This window comes from Phascolarctos cinereus, unplaced genomic scaffold (genome assembly GCF_003287225.1).
Source record: "Phascolarctos cinereus isolate Bilbo 61053 unplaced genomic scaffold, phaCin_HiC Scaffold_2;HRSCAF=192, whole genome shotgun sequence".
Classification (NCBI taxonomy): Eukaryota; Metazoa; Chordata; class Mammalia; order Diprotodontia; family Phascolarctidae; genus Phascolarctos; species Phascolarctos cinereus.
The window spans coordinates 24,011,770-24,026,597 of record NW_027555625.1 but is presented as its reverse complement, the minus strand read 5'-3'; the positions used below and the strand labels follow the sequence as shown (position 1 = coordinate 24,026,597).

Genomic DNA, 14,828 nt, shown 5'->3' with positions numbered 1-14,828 from the left:
CTTTCCTGACTGGTTTATTCAATGCTGAGTTACTGGGTTTCATTGTTTCTAATTTTCCCTTGCTCAGTCTGTTCCATTCATCTACCTCTCTATTTTTTAAATAATGCCAGATGGCTTTCATGACCACTTTTTTTTTCAATTTTTAAACATTTTATTAGTTTATTTTAGTTTTCTCTATTTATTTCCACAAGATTTTGAGTTCCAAATTTTCTCCCCATCTCATCCCTCCCTCCACCCGAAAACTGCATGCGTTTTGAATACCCCTTCCCCTAATCTGCCCTCCCTTCTATCACGCCTCCCCCCTTCTCTTATCCCCTTCCCCCTCTACTTTCCTGTAGGGTAAGATAGATTTCCATACCCAACTAAGTGTGTATATCATTCCCTCAAGCCAAATCCAAATGAGAATAAGATTCACTCATTCCCTCTCACCTTCCCTCACTTTCCATCTACCGTAAAAGAATTTTCTTGTCTGTTTTATGGGAGATAATTTACCCCATTCCACCTCTCCTTTTCTCCTTCTCCCAGTATAATACTCTCTCACTCCTTAATTTTATTCTCCAGATACCACTCCTTCATCTTCAACTCACCTTGTGCCATCTATCTATCTATCTATCTATCTATCTATCTATCTATCTATCTATCTATCTATCCATCCAGTAATTTTTTCCCCCTCCAACTACCCTAATACTGACAAAGGTCTCATGAGTTACAAATCTCATCTTTCCATGTAGAAATGTAAACAGTTCAACCTTAATAAGTCCCTTATGATTTCTCTTTACTGTTTACCTTTTCATGCTTCTCTTGAGTCTTTTATTTCAAAGTCAAGTTTTCTATTCAGCTCTGATCTTTTCATCAAGAATGCCTGAAAGTCCTCTATTTCACTGAATGTCCATTTTTCCCCCTGAAGGATTATATTCAGTTTTGCTGGGTAGGTGATTCTTGGTGTAATCCTATTTCCTTTGACCTCCAGAATATTACATTCCAAGCCCTCTGGTCCCTTAATGTAGAAGCTGCTAAATCTTGTTATCCTGATTGTGTTTCCACAGTACTTGAATTGTTTCTTTCTGGCTGCTTGCAATATTTTCTCCTTGACCTGGGAACTCTGGAATTTGGCTACAATATTCCTAGGAGTGTTCCTTTGAGGATCTCTTTCAGGAGGTGATCAGTGGATTCTTTCATTTCTTATTTACCCTCTGGTTCTAGAGCAGTTTTCTTTGATAAAAATTTCTTGAAAGATGTTGTCTAGGCTCTTTTTTTGATTATGGCTTTTGGAAAGTCCAATAAATTATCTCTCCTGGATCTATTTTCCAGGTCAGTTGTCTTTCCAATGAGATATTTCACATTGTCTTTATTTTTCATTCTTTTGGTTTGTTTTACAATGTCTTGATTTCTCATAAAGTCACTAGCTTCCAATTGCTCCATTCTAATTTTTAAGGAAGTATTTTCTTCAGTAGCTTTTGGACTTCCTTTTCCATTTGGCCAATTTTGCTTTTTAGATTCTTCTCCTCATTGGCTTTTTGGACCTCTTTTGCCATTTGGGTTAGTCTATTTTTTAGGTGTTATTTTCTTCAGTATTTTTTGGGGTCTCCTTTAGCAAGCTGTTGACTTGTTTTTCATGATTTTCTTGCATCACTCTCATTTCTCTTCCCAATTTTTCTCTACTTCTCTTACTTGCTTCTCAAAATCCTTTTGGAGCTCTTCCATGGCCTGGGACCTGATTCATATTTTTCTTGGAGGCTTTGGATGTAGGAGCTTTGACTTTGCTGTCTTCTTCTGGTTGTATATGTTTTGTTCTTCTTTGGCATCAAAGAAAGATTCTATGGTATGACTTTTTTTTGTGCAGTTTGCTAATTTTCCCAGCCAATTACTTGAGTTTTAAACTCTTTATTGTGGTAGGGGTCTGGTTCCAGTGTGGAGAATGTACTGTCCCAAGCTTCAGGGGTTTTGTGCAGCTATTTTGAGAGATACTTCTAGGAACCTGTAAATTTTCAGTTCTTTCAAGGCATTATGATAAGGGGTGAGGTGCTCATTTTTGCAGGGATCCTTGGCTGCGGTCCAAACTCCTTTGCCTTATAGAATATCACGTTCCATGCCCTGCAGTCTTTTAATGTAGAAGCTCCAAGGTCCTGTGTAATCCTGACTGTGGTTCCATGATATTTAAATTGCTTCTTTCTGGCTGCTTGCAGCACCTTTTCTTTCATCTGGTAATTTTGGAATTTTGCTATTATATTCCTTGGCATTGTCAATTTGAGATCTCTTTGAGGTGGTGAGCAGTGTATTCTTTCTATGGTTATTTTACCTTCTGGTTCTAGGACTTCAGGGCAGTTTTCCTTTATGATTTCCTGAAAGATACTGTCCAGGCTCTTTTTTTCATCATGATTTTCCAATAATTTTTAAATTGTCTCTCCTGGATCAATTTTCCAGGTCAGTTATTTTACCGATGAGGTATTTTAAGTTTTCATTTATTTTTTTCATTTTTTTTGTTTCTGTTTTGACTGATTCTTGCTCTCTCATAGAATCATTAGTTTCCATTTGTCCAATTCTAGTTTTTAACAGACTGTTTTCTTCTGTTAGTTTTTGTACTTCCTTCTCCAATAGGCCAATTGTATGTTTAAGGGACTTGTTTTCTTCAGTGTACTTTTTTTTCCAATTGGCCAATTGTATTTTTTAAGGACTTTTCTAGGGGACAGCTAGGTGGCACAGTGGATAGAGCACCGGCCCTTTCCTTCCCCATTTCAATCCCTCGTTCTGCCTCTTTGCCATTCTCCTTAAGATCTCATGCTTCTGAGGGACTACAGAAAGTATCTTCCCGTCACTGTTAGCCTTCAACTTAATGAGGGTACATCACATACTAACCTCTCTCATCCTCCTCCCCTCCTCTTCTTTACATGCCATCTCATTTGGTAGTTTAGTCCCACAAAACAAACAAACTCTTAATTCATCTGTCGGTAGAGTGTTGTGAGGTTTGGTCCAGGACGGTCCAGGCCTATTTCCCCACCATCATGTATTTAACTTCCGCTTTCCCTCTTATCATATAGACCTTCACGGTCTCTCGTTATTTTGTTGCTGTCGTCCTTGGTCACTGTTTTTGCTTGCCATTCTTGTATTTCTGGCATCTAGGGTGTCTGAGGAGCAGATAATCTCTTCAGGGTTGGCTTTCTTTCTAGGAAAGCTTCCAACACATCTTCTGACTGACCATGCATCTTTCTACTTGAATGGCTGGGCTCCGTTTTGCAGAAGTGCACTCCTCTGGACTTTCCCACCGTGCCACAGAAGCTTCTTCCTCCTGGAAGGTCACCGTAGCCCTAGAGCTCACACTTCAGAAGTCTGCTCCCCCGGAGCCTCTGGAGTAACTCACTCAGCTAGAATGTCGGTTCCTTTCGTGTGATTTGTGTTCCAGAGCTCAGCACAGTGCATGGCACACAGGCCTGTTAATTCTGTCTTCAGCATCTGCCGCACAGGCTTTCTTCTGGAGGCAGTCTGTGTGCTCTTTCAAGTGTCACTTTCTTTTCTGTGCTCAGAAGTTCCTGGCAGTGTTCTTGAGTTACTTCTCGCATGGTGGCAGTCAGCTTTTCGGACTCGTATTCCTCCGGGAGATCTATAATCTATCAGATGTTTCTACGCATCCCGTCAGGACCAAATGTCTTGCCTGTATGAAGATTGTTACTGCTTCGTCCTCCAGACTGTCCCACACTTCTCTGTATTTGCATTCCCAATTGTATTTTCTCTTTGGTTTCTTGGGTGAGTCTTGCCACAGTGGATTCAAGTTTTTCTAGTCCTAGTCTGCTAATTACCTCTGGTTCGCAGGCCATGAATTCTTCTGTCACAATTCTTATTTCTCTTTTAGACCATTCAGGAACATTCCACTGCAGTTCCCTAATCTCCGGGGAATCTACAGGGTCCTCCAGCTCATCAGGTGTTGATCCCTTTTCCCTTGTCCAGCAGCATAAGAATATTTATTTTGGCTGATCTGAAGGCCATATGCCTTTCTGTCGTTAATATTCTCCGAGTTGGTTTGTCTGCTTACGCACAAGGTTCTTCACTGAATTTTCTTCCTTCTGAGATCAACCTGTTTTCTCCACATTCCTCTACTGTTCACTTTCTGACTCCTTTGATGAAAGTTTCCCAGGGTTGGACTTCAGGACTGTACCCCACACGGGGTAACTGACATTTCGGCAGCCCTAGTCCCTGTCCCAAATGACCTCTGGGAGAAAAAATCAGCCCCAGCTGGGCGCTGGGCTCTCTCCCTTGGCTCTGGAGAGTGTCACACAGCCCCACACAAGGTGTCCTGTCACACTTCCTCTCTTCTTCAAGTCTCTGGCTGAACACTGCTGCAGCACAAATCCCTGCCAGTCTGCTACCTCGAGACTACAGCTCCCGACTCGACTTTCTGCAGCACCAGAAAGCGGAGAGAGAACACACTGAGGTTTTGTGGCAAACCTATGGGTTGGTGAGTGGTGGGGGAGGGGGTACTGAATCTGCCCGTCTGGGGCCAGGAATAAGCCTTCTATCTGGTTAAGGTTCTTGGTGTCCCAGACTATGGAGGCAGCTGAAGTTGCTTTATTTCTTGTGCACAACCCGTATTTAGGAAAAGTCTGAGAAGGCATGAGGATGATAATAGCTGGCATTTATGCAGCACTTTAAGGTACACATACATGTGCGCACACTACAGAAACTGGGGCACACGGAGGTTAAGCGACTGGCCAGGGTCCCACAACTGGCAAGTGTCCAAGGCAGTAAGTGAACCTGAGTTTTCCTGACTCTAGCTCTGGGACTCCTGCCCTTGCTGGTCGCGTCCCATTAACTTTTGATCTGAACTGCACTGATGTCTGTTTTCTGTGCTATGTGAGAGCAGTCACAGGATCACGGGCCTGCAGCTGGAATCATCTCTGTTTCTTCCTGAGGAAACACAAATGCAGAATTGGCTGACATGACCCCAGTGGCACGGCCAGCTCTGGGAGACAACCTCAAGCCCTTCACGCACATCTTCACGTCACACTCTCCAGTCTCCTCCATGACCCTGGACCACAGCCGCTGATGGCTTCTCCTGATCCCAATTACCTGCTACAACCACAGTCTGCATCTCTCTATGGGCCCCGAAAGCACTGTCCTGTGATTCGTGCTCTGTGACCAGCCATGCCCCTGCCCACGTCAGGCTGAGCACCCCCATGACCACGGCCTCTGGGCATGGCAGTGGGGTGTGTGCATCTGCAGCTGTCACCGCATGGGGCACAGATAATCCCAGGCGAGGATCACCGTATCACCAGGGTAAGAAACCCCCCCGTCATTTGTGCAAAATGCCCTCCGCTTCACCCTCCCAAACCAGCCAGCCGCCCTCTAGTCCAAAGAAAACATTAAAAGAAAAAAGAAAGAACAAACCGTACTCCAGTTCTTTTAGATACCAGACTAGCCTCGAAGACTAAAAATAGGCGGGTCACTGATTTCTTTTAAATGTTTTCTTATTCACTGCATATTAAAAGCTTGAAGAGTCTATCCAAGAAGAAACTAATTTGATAACAGATATGAAAGTGAAATTGATTTCTTCCTCCTTAATTTACTTATGTTCCAGGGGCACTTGATGTGATAAAAAAAAAAATGGTCTGGGAACCATTCCCAATCTGCCAAAGAGGATACGCCACAAATCTCAGCATGCAATGAGTAACAGGCCTGAAAAAGTCAAAAGACTCTAGGGGGCTGCACAAAGATGCATATTCTGTAACACACAGTTTTTTAATGCCATGAAAGCTTCAGATTTTCTTCCTTTCAGCCCTGTTTCAGTCCTATCTTACTGAGCTTTCAGAGCTATGTTTTCCAAAAAGATATCCTTACCTACGGTGTTACAGGTATCAAAGGTCACCAAAAAACATGTATTACTTGATAATTATTTGAGTGAGTGAAAAATACTTTGAATTAAGGATAATTGTTTTCAGTGGCCCTCACCTCGTCCTTCACCAGTCCCTCAGGACACTGCCATCCTCAGAGAATGTTTCCACAGGCTTACATCTCATTTGGTGACTTAGCTAGGCTTCATTCCATGGCTTTCACAAGTAAATGACAGTGTACAGTGGTTCAAACACTGAACTTGGGAGTCTGGAAGGATCAGGGTTCAAAATCTGCCACTGACACTTATTAGCTGGGTCTCCCTGGGCAAACCATTTAGCTTCATGCAGGCTGTGCTGATCCATAAAAGAGAGATATCCCTTGTGGGACTGCAAGGGAAGGGAAGGGAACAAGCATTTACATAGCACTCACCATACGCCAGGCCTTGTGCAAAGAGCTTTTTACAATTACCATCATAACAACCCTAAGAGATAGTGGCTATTATCCCCATTTTCAGCTGAGGAAACTGAGGCAAACTGAGATGAGTGACTGATGTCCACTGTCATACAAGGAACTGTCAGAGGTTGGATTTGAACTCAGTTCTTGCTGACTTCAGGTGCGCTACGCACGGCACCAGCTGTTGCCTCCTCTTTGTAAGGATCCGATGTGATCATAGGATCATAGACTGAGATGTGAAAAGGATCTGGTCATCTTGATGATGCGCTCTACCAGCCTCCAAGGGCTCTAGAAACATCAGCTGTTCCTATTACCTGGCCTAGAGTATTGTCCCGCAGCAAGTAATGCTGAGACCACTTAGATCTCTAGAGTGCTCTATGGTTTGCAAAGGACTTTCCTCCCACCGACCCTGAGAGGGAACCCACAGAAAGCATCATTCCCACTTGACAGATGAGGTGCCCCCACTCTCATTCCAGTTCGGAAGCTAGAGACCCCTTCACACAAGAAAAAAGAACTTTCCACTCAGAACCAAGGCAAGAAAGAAGGGGAGAATTTGTTCCACTTGGGTTTTAAAGCATGTTTTTTGTTATCTCCCCAGGACAAACTTCTAAACCCAATGGAATGGTGTACTCTTTCCCTTCTCATCACATATGAAGCCACATTCTCCTCCCTATCTTTGAAGTTCTTTCCTCTGGAAGGGTCCTTGGAGATTAAATGTAATCTTCAGCTTACAAATGAAAACCCCAAAAGTAAACTACTCAAGAGTCTTCAATCTAAAACTCTAATAGACTCCTTCCTACCTCCCCCTTCTTTACCCCAAGGAACCTCTTTCTAACTGTATCCTCAGACAAAACCCCCACTCTGCACAGCTGTGCGAGTGTAAAATGTGTCAATCAGTGAGAAACATTTTTTGGGAAAAAAAATAAAAACAATCAGATGACCTGAGTGACCTCTTGAAAAGGGAATAAACAGTGAGTGACTTTCCCATTCTTGGCAAAGGTTAATATCATTTGGAACAAGGGAGAAGTGACCTAACACCTGGGAGAAAAGTCACAGGATCGCTGACCCTCGGTGGGAAGGGGCCCCAGTGGCCACCTAGTGCAACCTGACCCGGAGCGAGATTCCACTCTACAACATTCTTGAAAGTAGTCCTCTATGAAACATTATTTTCATTTGTTTTTGTTTTTCTTGGTTTTCCCCTTTTGTTCTATTTCTTCTTTCACAACATGACTAATGTAGAAATATGTTTACATGACTGCACACATATCACCTCTATCAGATAGCCTGCCATCTTGGGGAAGGGAGAAAATTTTGGAACTCAGAATGTTATAAAAAATGAATGCTGAAAACTATTTTTGCATGTAATTGGAAAAAATATAATACTTTTTTTTTCAAAGTAGTCATCTAGAAAATGTTGAACTGTTCTTCAGTAGTGTCTGACTCTTTATGACCCCACTAGGGATTTTCCTGGCAAAGATAATGAAGTGGCTTGCCATTTCTTCTCCAGGAAACTGAGGCAAACAGAGTTAAGTGACTTGCCCAGGATCACACAAGTAGTGTCTGAGGCCGGATTTGAACTCAGGAAGATAAGTCTTCCTGACTTCAGGTGCTCTTAACCACTGCACTGCCTAGCTGCCCTTATCTAGAAAATGCCACAGTCACAAACCCGTACTGTTCAGAACAGTCATATTCAGGAATGTCTCCAAGGACAATATGAGGTCGAGATCCCATGTTTAGAAAGCCGTGACTCTTCCAAGGGGGGAAGAAAGGGTCAGGGAGCTCCTTGGAAAATCCTCAGAAAGGAAGATGTCACAATGGCAATGACAGAGATGCTGTTGAACTGAAGTGACACTGTGAAACGGCTGGTAATAAGAGAGAAGCTTCCCTGGGAGTGGCTCAGCTCCCTCGAGGACCTTCACTCCCTCCTACAAGATGCTCTGGATAACACCCTTAGTTCTCCTGAAACTTCTCTAAGGCTTTCAACACCCCCAACCTTTCCTTCTAAACCCGGCTGGCTCTGTTCCTTTATCCTTTTTTGCCTGTATCTGGTTTCACACTACCCCCACCTTTCCTCCCCTGAAAAAGAAATGACCTGTTTGGGTCCTGAGTTTTAAAATGTGCCGGGTCCCCAGGCTCTGACAAAGGGATGCCCCACCTGGCCCACAAGATTCCTAACAGTGTCACTAGTGAATGCCCCCTACTTCCACCACGAGTACATGACCCAGAACTCGTCAGTAACAATCTATGCCTAGCATAAAGGCCATGCTCATTCCTGGGTTCTCACGTCTTCCACTCTCAATACTGATCAGCCCTTTCTCTGCTATCTACAAATATGCCCTGGCCTTTACTTTTAAAAACCCTCAGGCTCTTGTCCCAAATCTCTCCTCCCTGTCACAGTCAAAGTTCTGCGGGAAATTCCAGCTCCACTTGCTGTCTCAGCGCCTCCTCCACCCCTTCCCTGGAGGCTCCCTAAAACCTGGTTCTGAGCCCCCATTACCTCTCAAAGGCCATCAATGGAAGCTCAAGCTAAAACCTGACCGTCCCTGTCCTTGCTCCTGGATCTCCTTCCCTCCCTGGGCAACGCTCTCTCCTGGTTTCCCGTGCTGGATCATCAGCCATCTCTCAGCCCTAGGAGGTCCCGGCACGTCTCCCAAGGCCGGGTCAGGCCTTCGGATGCAAAACTTGCCCAAAAGACTATTTTATGGAAAACTCACACAGGGCGAGCACTCACATGGTGGTCAGAAAAAGCGATACAAGGACGCTGTCAAGGACCTCTGGAACTGACTGTAAGACATGGGAGACACTGGCACAGGACCACCCAGCATGGCATGCCCACATCAGAGTGGGCACCGTGCTCTAGGAGTCAAGCAGAAATGAAGTAGCTCAAAAGAAATGCAAGATGCACAAAATCAGAGAATCCACGCCACATGTTCACACAAACTATTCGTGCCTGACCTTCCGAGCTCACAACAGCCTGATCAGCCACAGTCGGACACACTGTACCTTCACCCAGACAGATGATGTCACTGTGGTCCTCTTTGAGAACAAAGTACGACTGAGTTACCGCAATCTGGAATGAGAGAGTCCTTCTGGACTCTCTGCTCACCTTCAGACCCCAATTCAATCACTTGTAAAGCCTTGTTTCTACCTGCACAACATCTCACAATCTGGCCGCTTCACTACCCTCATACAACGATCACCTTAGTTCAGGCCTTCTTCATTTCTGGCCTAGACAAATGCAACAGCCTTCTAACGGTCTACTGGCTGCCAGTCTCTCCCTCATCCAATTCATTCTCCCAATAGCAGTCAAAAGAGTCTAGCTCCTAAAGTACAGGTAGGACCACGCTATTTTCTCATTCAAAAAACCTTCAGCAGTGCCCTAATGCTTGGACAAAATATCAAACCAGTGGCCCAACATTTCAGGACCTCCCCATCCAACCTCTTCCCAGCACCAGCTCCCTTCTTCCTTTTGATCACACTATAATTCAGGCAAAGGCACAAGGAGAAGACCTATGTCTCACCTCTGTGCTCCTGCTTTTGCCATGCGCTCCCTTAATTCAAGCCTGTGCCTATGAAAGCCCAGCTTCCTTCGGGGCTCAGATTCCTCCTTGCAGCTGGCATTCTCCTCTCCAAAAATGGCAAACTTGGGGAGGGCAGAGACAGTCTCGGTCCTGGTACAAATCAAATGCCATTTTCAACTTTTTAGCCTTCATTCAGAGGTGGAAGAAGCTCATGGCTGGATACTAATGCCCCAGATTTAGGAAACAAACAGAACTAGAGCACACAGTGACATAGCTGACCTCATGGGTATATGTGAGAGGTGGCGGGATGAAACCTGTCACAGGGCAGGTAAGAGGGGAGTGGGAGCATTATACACACGGAGGAAAGATCCCTGGGGAAGGGGGATTTCAACTATCCATACACCCACTGGAACACAGCAGCTAATGACTTTCTGGAACAGTCTCAGTAATGTTTTCATCCCTTGAAAGGCAGAGGAACTAGCCAAGGAAAACCCTATTCTGGACCTGATTCTTACTAGTGGAGAGTACTGACACAGTAATGACAGGAACCCTCGAAGGAAAGGAACCAAGTACTCCTAGAGCTTGTGGGACAGGACAGGAACTCTGGGTACAGTCCGACAGGTACCCTAGGGTTTCAGAAAGCAGCTGTCAAAGAGTTCTGAGGAAATACAGGTAGGATCACCAGGGAATAAAGTACTTTAGACCAGGGCTTCTCAAACTTTTTCCACTCGTGACTAGTTCAGCACTTCTTAAGCTGACCCATACGGGGTTGCGACCCGGTTTAAGAAGTGCTGCTTAGGGTAAGTCAGCTCAGGAAGGACAGGAGATGGTCGGGAAAGAAATTCTGAGAACACAATGGGAAATTGAGGAGGAAAAATGGGATTTGTCTTGAGACCAGTGTAAGTGCATCCCAATGAACAACTCAACAACCAAAGGAGATTTGTGAGAACCATAGAGAAGATGGGAGCAAGATTCCATAAGAGGGGACAAGGACAGAATACATCACATCCCTGCAGAAAGTGTGCCAGGGAAGAAGACAGGTTGGTTGGTTTGTTTAAACTGTATTGGGGAAAAAAAGGAAGCTCCAAGAAAGGAAAAGTCTTGACTTGGAGCAGAGCGAACAACGAAAACCCACAACGGAGAGGAGGTCCAAGTGACAACTCTTAACTTGATTCTGTTTTCGTTAACCTTTACATCGGAGAGAACAGGAGAACAATGAAGAACAGAAAGCTCTTCCCTAAGGTAAGTGGGGAGATGGTAGGAGAGCACCTGGCTGTTCTTGATGGAATCACATCACCCAGCTGCTGAGAGCATCCTACAACCTCTGATTGTGAGAGAAATGGCAACTGCATTTGCTGAGCCTTTGTCCAGGATACTGGAAAGATCATGGAAAAGGTGAGCACCACAAGACTGAGGAACAGGAAATGTCCCCATTTTCAAGAAAAAAGAAAAAAAAGAAAGAAAACAGAGTCTGCCAACTACAGGTCCATAAGCTTGACTTTGGTTCCTGGGGAAATTCTTGGAAGGATCATGAATTAAGGCTTAAAGTAGAATTATTTTTGTAAATGTTGTCAGTGTGCTTCAGGCTCCATTTCCGGTCACCAGACAGTGATGAAGGCCCTAGAATTCCAATAGGATAAGGGGAAGCCCAGAAAGTACCTAGCTATTCTAGACAACTCCACTGAGTCTAGGAAGACTCCAAGCTGATTCAGACTCTTGGGCTCCTCAGAATCGTTCCTGAACCTGTCGCGCAGCTTAGTGCCATATGGATATTTGATAAATACTGTTATGATTTTGCTATCATTTTGGCTATAATCCAATTATGTGGAGCAAAAAAGTAAAAGGCTTGAAACAAACAGCATCAAAAAGCAGAGGTCAGTGAAGTAAGGGAAGAAGTAAGTGCTAAGTTACGGTACTCTGTCCCGGTCGGACCGCACATGGAACATCTGCGTCCACCTGTGCGCGTCACCCGGGAAGGCAGACTCACTGAGCTCGCTGTGGTACAGCACAGAGAACACTGTTTGCAGTCAGAGAACCCAGTCCAAATACCAGCCGCGTTAACTGAGGACTCAGTTTCCTCCTCTACAAAACGACAGGGTTGGATTAGATGGTCCCTCCTATGTCTGAACTTGCGACTGGGGAGCGCTAATTTCAGAAATCAATCTGTTATTTCACTGGTGACCTTCTAGAATCCTTCCAGAATCACTTCACTAGAAGAAGGCTTCCTGAGGCGCCCAGAGGCTAGAACAGGGCCCCCTACCCAGCCGGAGCCAGTTCTGACCCAAAGCCTCTCCAGAAAGAAGGCCACAAACTACGATGTCCTCTAATTAATCTGTGGCCAACCGGTGCACAGATGACGCCAAGGTGAGTAGATCTGGCAGGTCCCTATGATTAAATGACATTCCCCCTCCAAAGCCAGAGATCAGCCAATAAACATTTATTAAGCACCCACTGCATACCAGGCACTGTGCTAAGCACAGGGGAGACAGAGAAAGGCAGAAGATGGATAGGGACATCAAGGAGCTCAAATTTAACAGGGGAAGCAGCTTATGTGCAAACAAGACACACGCAGGCTAAACTGAAGGTAATCGACAGAGGGAAGGCACCAGCATTAAGGGGAATGATGAGAGACGCCAACAGGTGAATGAGAAGGGAGAGAGAGCAAAGCATGAGGGACCGTCCATGAAAATGCCCGGAGCTGAAATGGAGGACAGAGAGAAGGCTGGTGCGTCCCAGGAGCCCAGGGGCAGAAGGTGGAAGCCTGGAGAGGTCCAGGGAAGAGGCTCTGAAAACTAAACAGAGCACGGTACTCACACTTTCCTTTACCTGTCTATTGAAATCCTCTTCGTTCTCCATCCACATGTACTCAGCAAAGGGGTTGTTTTCCTTCTCATCACGCCCATTCACTACCTGGTCCTCTTTGGATTTTGCATTGGGTGTTGTATTGGCAACATTGGACCCATTCATCATTAAAGAATCTGAAAAAAGAAAAAGAAAGTGTGAACAAGGCGGTAGCAATGCGACCCCCTACTCAATCTTCTACAGCTTGGACATCTGGAGTTTAAAATCAAAAGTTTTTCCAATAAAGCTGAGCAAAATCTATTAGTCTGCACCTCCTCTTCAGTAAAGACTACGCCTCTAGTTATCAAATGTACAAGCGTCTACACTGCAGAGAAAGTTAAAAAAACAAACATTATCTAGACAGCTATTCCTACTAAGCTGTTGTCTCATAGGACATGGCTTTGTTACTGATCCACAGATGAGTTGCACATAAGCAGGAATATTTTTTAAAACATAAGATCATGGGCAGCTAGGTGGCACAGTGAATAGAGCTCTGGCCTTGGAGTCAGAAGGACCTGAGTTCAAATCCAGCCTCAGACACTGAACACTTACTGGCTGTGTGACCTTGGGCAAGTCACTTAACCCCGATTGCCTCACCAAAAAGCAAAAAACCAAAACATAAGATCATGTGTAATTTGCTCCTGGAGACAACAGTGAACCACTGGACTGGGGGGGAGTGGGGAGTATGATGTGGACAGACAGGAAAATCACTTCCGTGGCTGAATGGAGGCTGCACTGGAATGGGGAGAGACTTGAGGCAGGCAGACCCACCAGGCACGAGGTGATGAGGGCCTGTACCAGGATGGCATCAGTGTCATAGGAGAGAAAGGGTCTGTTTGGGAGATGTTGCAAAGGTGAAATCATCGGGTCGACATTAGCTTGGTTATGGGGATTATGTAATTCCGTCAATGTAAAGATTATGAACAAGAACTCAGTAAAAACAGACTTGCTCTACTTAGACAAAAATGTACCAAAAAGCTTGAAGTCCAAAAGCTGTTAGGTGCTCGGCAAAAAGAGACAAATAAAGAGAAGTCCAGACACAGAGCCTGCTCTATTTAGGAGAGTGTTTGCTAAGCAAGGTGTAGTGAACACTGGGAAGTGAAATTACCATTCAATAAAAACTTCTGGAAAAACCATACTACTGCAGGTGGAAAACTGGGATTAGGCATGTATCCCCGACAATCACCAAAATAAAAGAGTCACAACCTCAGTGTTCACATATGTGCACATACACTTATTTATTCTGATCAGGAAGGGGGGTAACCTATATAATCAAACACAACTACTAAAGACAAAAGCTGATTATCCAAATATAAGAATTTTGTATATCAAACGCAATAAAACAAAAATAAAAAGCAACAAATTGGGAAAAAATATTTCTAGTAAATAAAATGAAATCTAGCATCTGTAAAGAACAATACATAACTATAATAGTAATACACACTATTCTTCAATGAAACAGCATTCAAAAGACATAAATATAATTTTTGAAATACAAATTGCTGATTATAACCACATGAAGAGATGCCGAAATTTCCTAACAATCAAAGGAATTCAAGTGAAGACAACCTTAAGATAACGCCTTATACTCACTAAATAGGAAAACCTAGGCTCACCCCACCCCCCTTATGACAAAATCCAATACAGTTATTCCTTCCACATTTTGGGGTTAAAGGCCGGGTGCCCCCCTCTCCACCTCCACCTGAGATGTGGAAAATTTGTGCAAAATTTTTTGGTCCTTCCTTTGTACCAGAGAAGAAGGCTGAATTATTATAGTATTAAAAGATAAAATATGTTGATATTATAAAATATCATACATATATTTTATGCATTTCTGAGTTTCTGAACTTTTTCTGTATTGTCTGCAGCTTCTGCAAAACTCCCCCAAAATTCCCATTTAATTTCTTATGCTGACCCACGCTATAACCTCAAGAGGAAAAGTTGTGATATGGAAGGGATAACTATTTATAAGACTTCAAGTAAACAGACACTATTACGTTATTAGTGGGACTATAATTAATGGATAATTTTTGGAGACTAGCATGGCAACATAAAAAAGTCACAAATCAGATCAATCCCTAAGACCTGGTGATTCCCTTGAAAAGACTCTATCCAAAGGATGTCATGAAGAAGAAAAGAGAACTTGTGTGTAGTAAAGTAGTTTAGCTGCTTCATTTTAAACAGAAAACA

The 14,828-nt window shown here is 44.0% G+C and overlaps 1 protein-coding gene across 3 annotated transcripts in view; it reads right to left on the bottom strand.

Moving 5' to 3' along the window:
- PAIP2B (poly(A) binding protein interacting protein 2B) overlaps window positions 1-14,828 on the bottom strand; it is a 70,554-nt gene that overhangs the window by 8,166 nt on the left and 47,560 nt on the right. For all 3 annotated transcript variants that reach the window (XM_021001101.2, XM_021001100.2, XM_078149261.1), the window contains exon 2: window positions 12,624-12,775. In XM_021001101.2, the coding sequence (XP_020856760.2) occupies window positions 12,624-12,767 (144 nt within the window). In that variant the 5' untranslated portion in view covers window positions 12,768-12,775. The remainder of the gene's footprint in view (window positions 1-12,623; window positions 12,776-14,828) is intronic.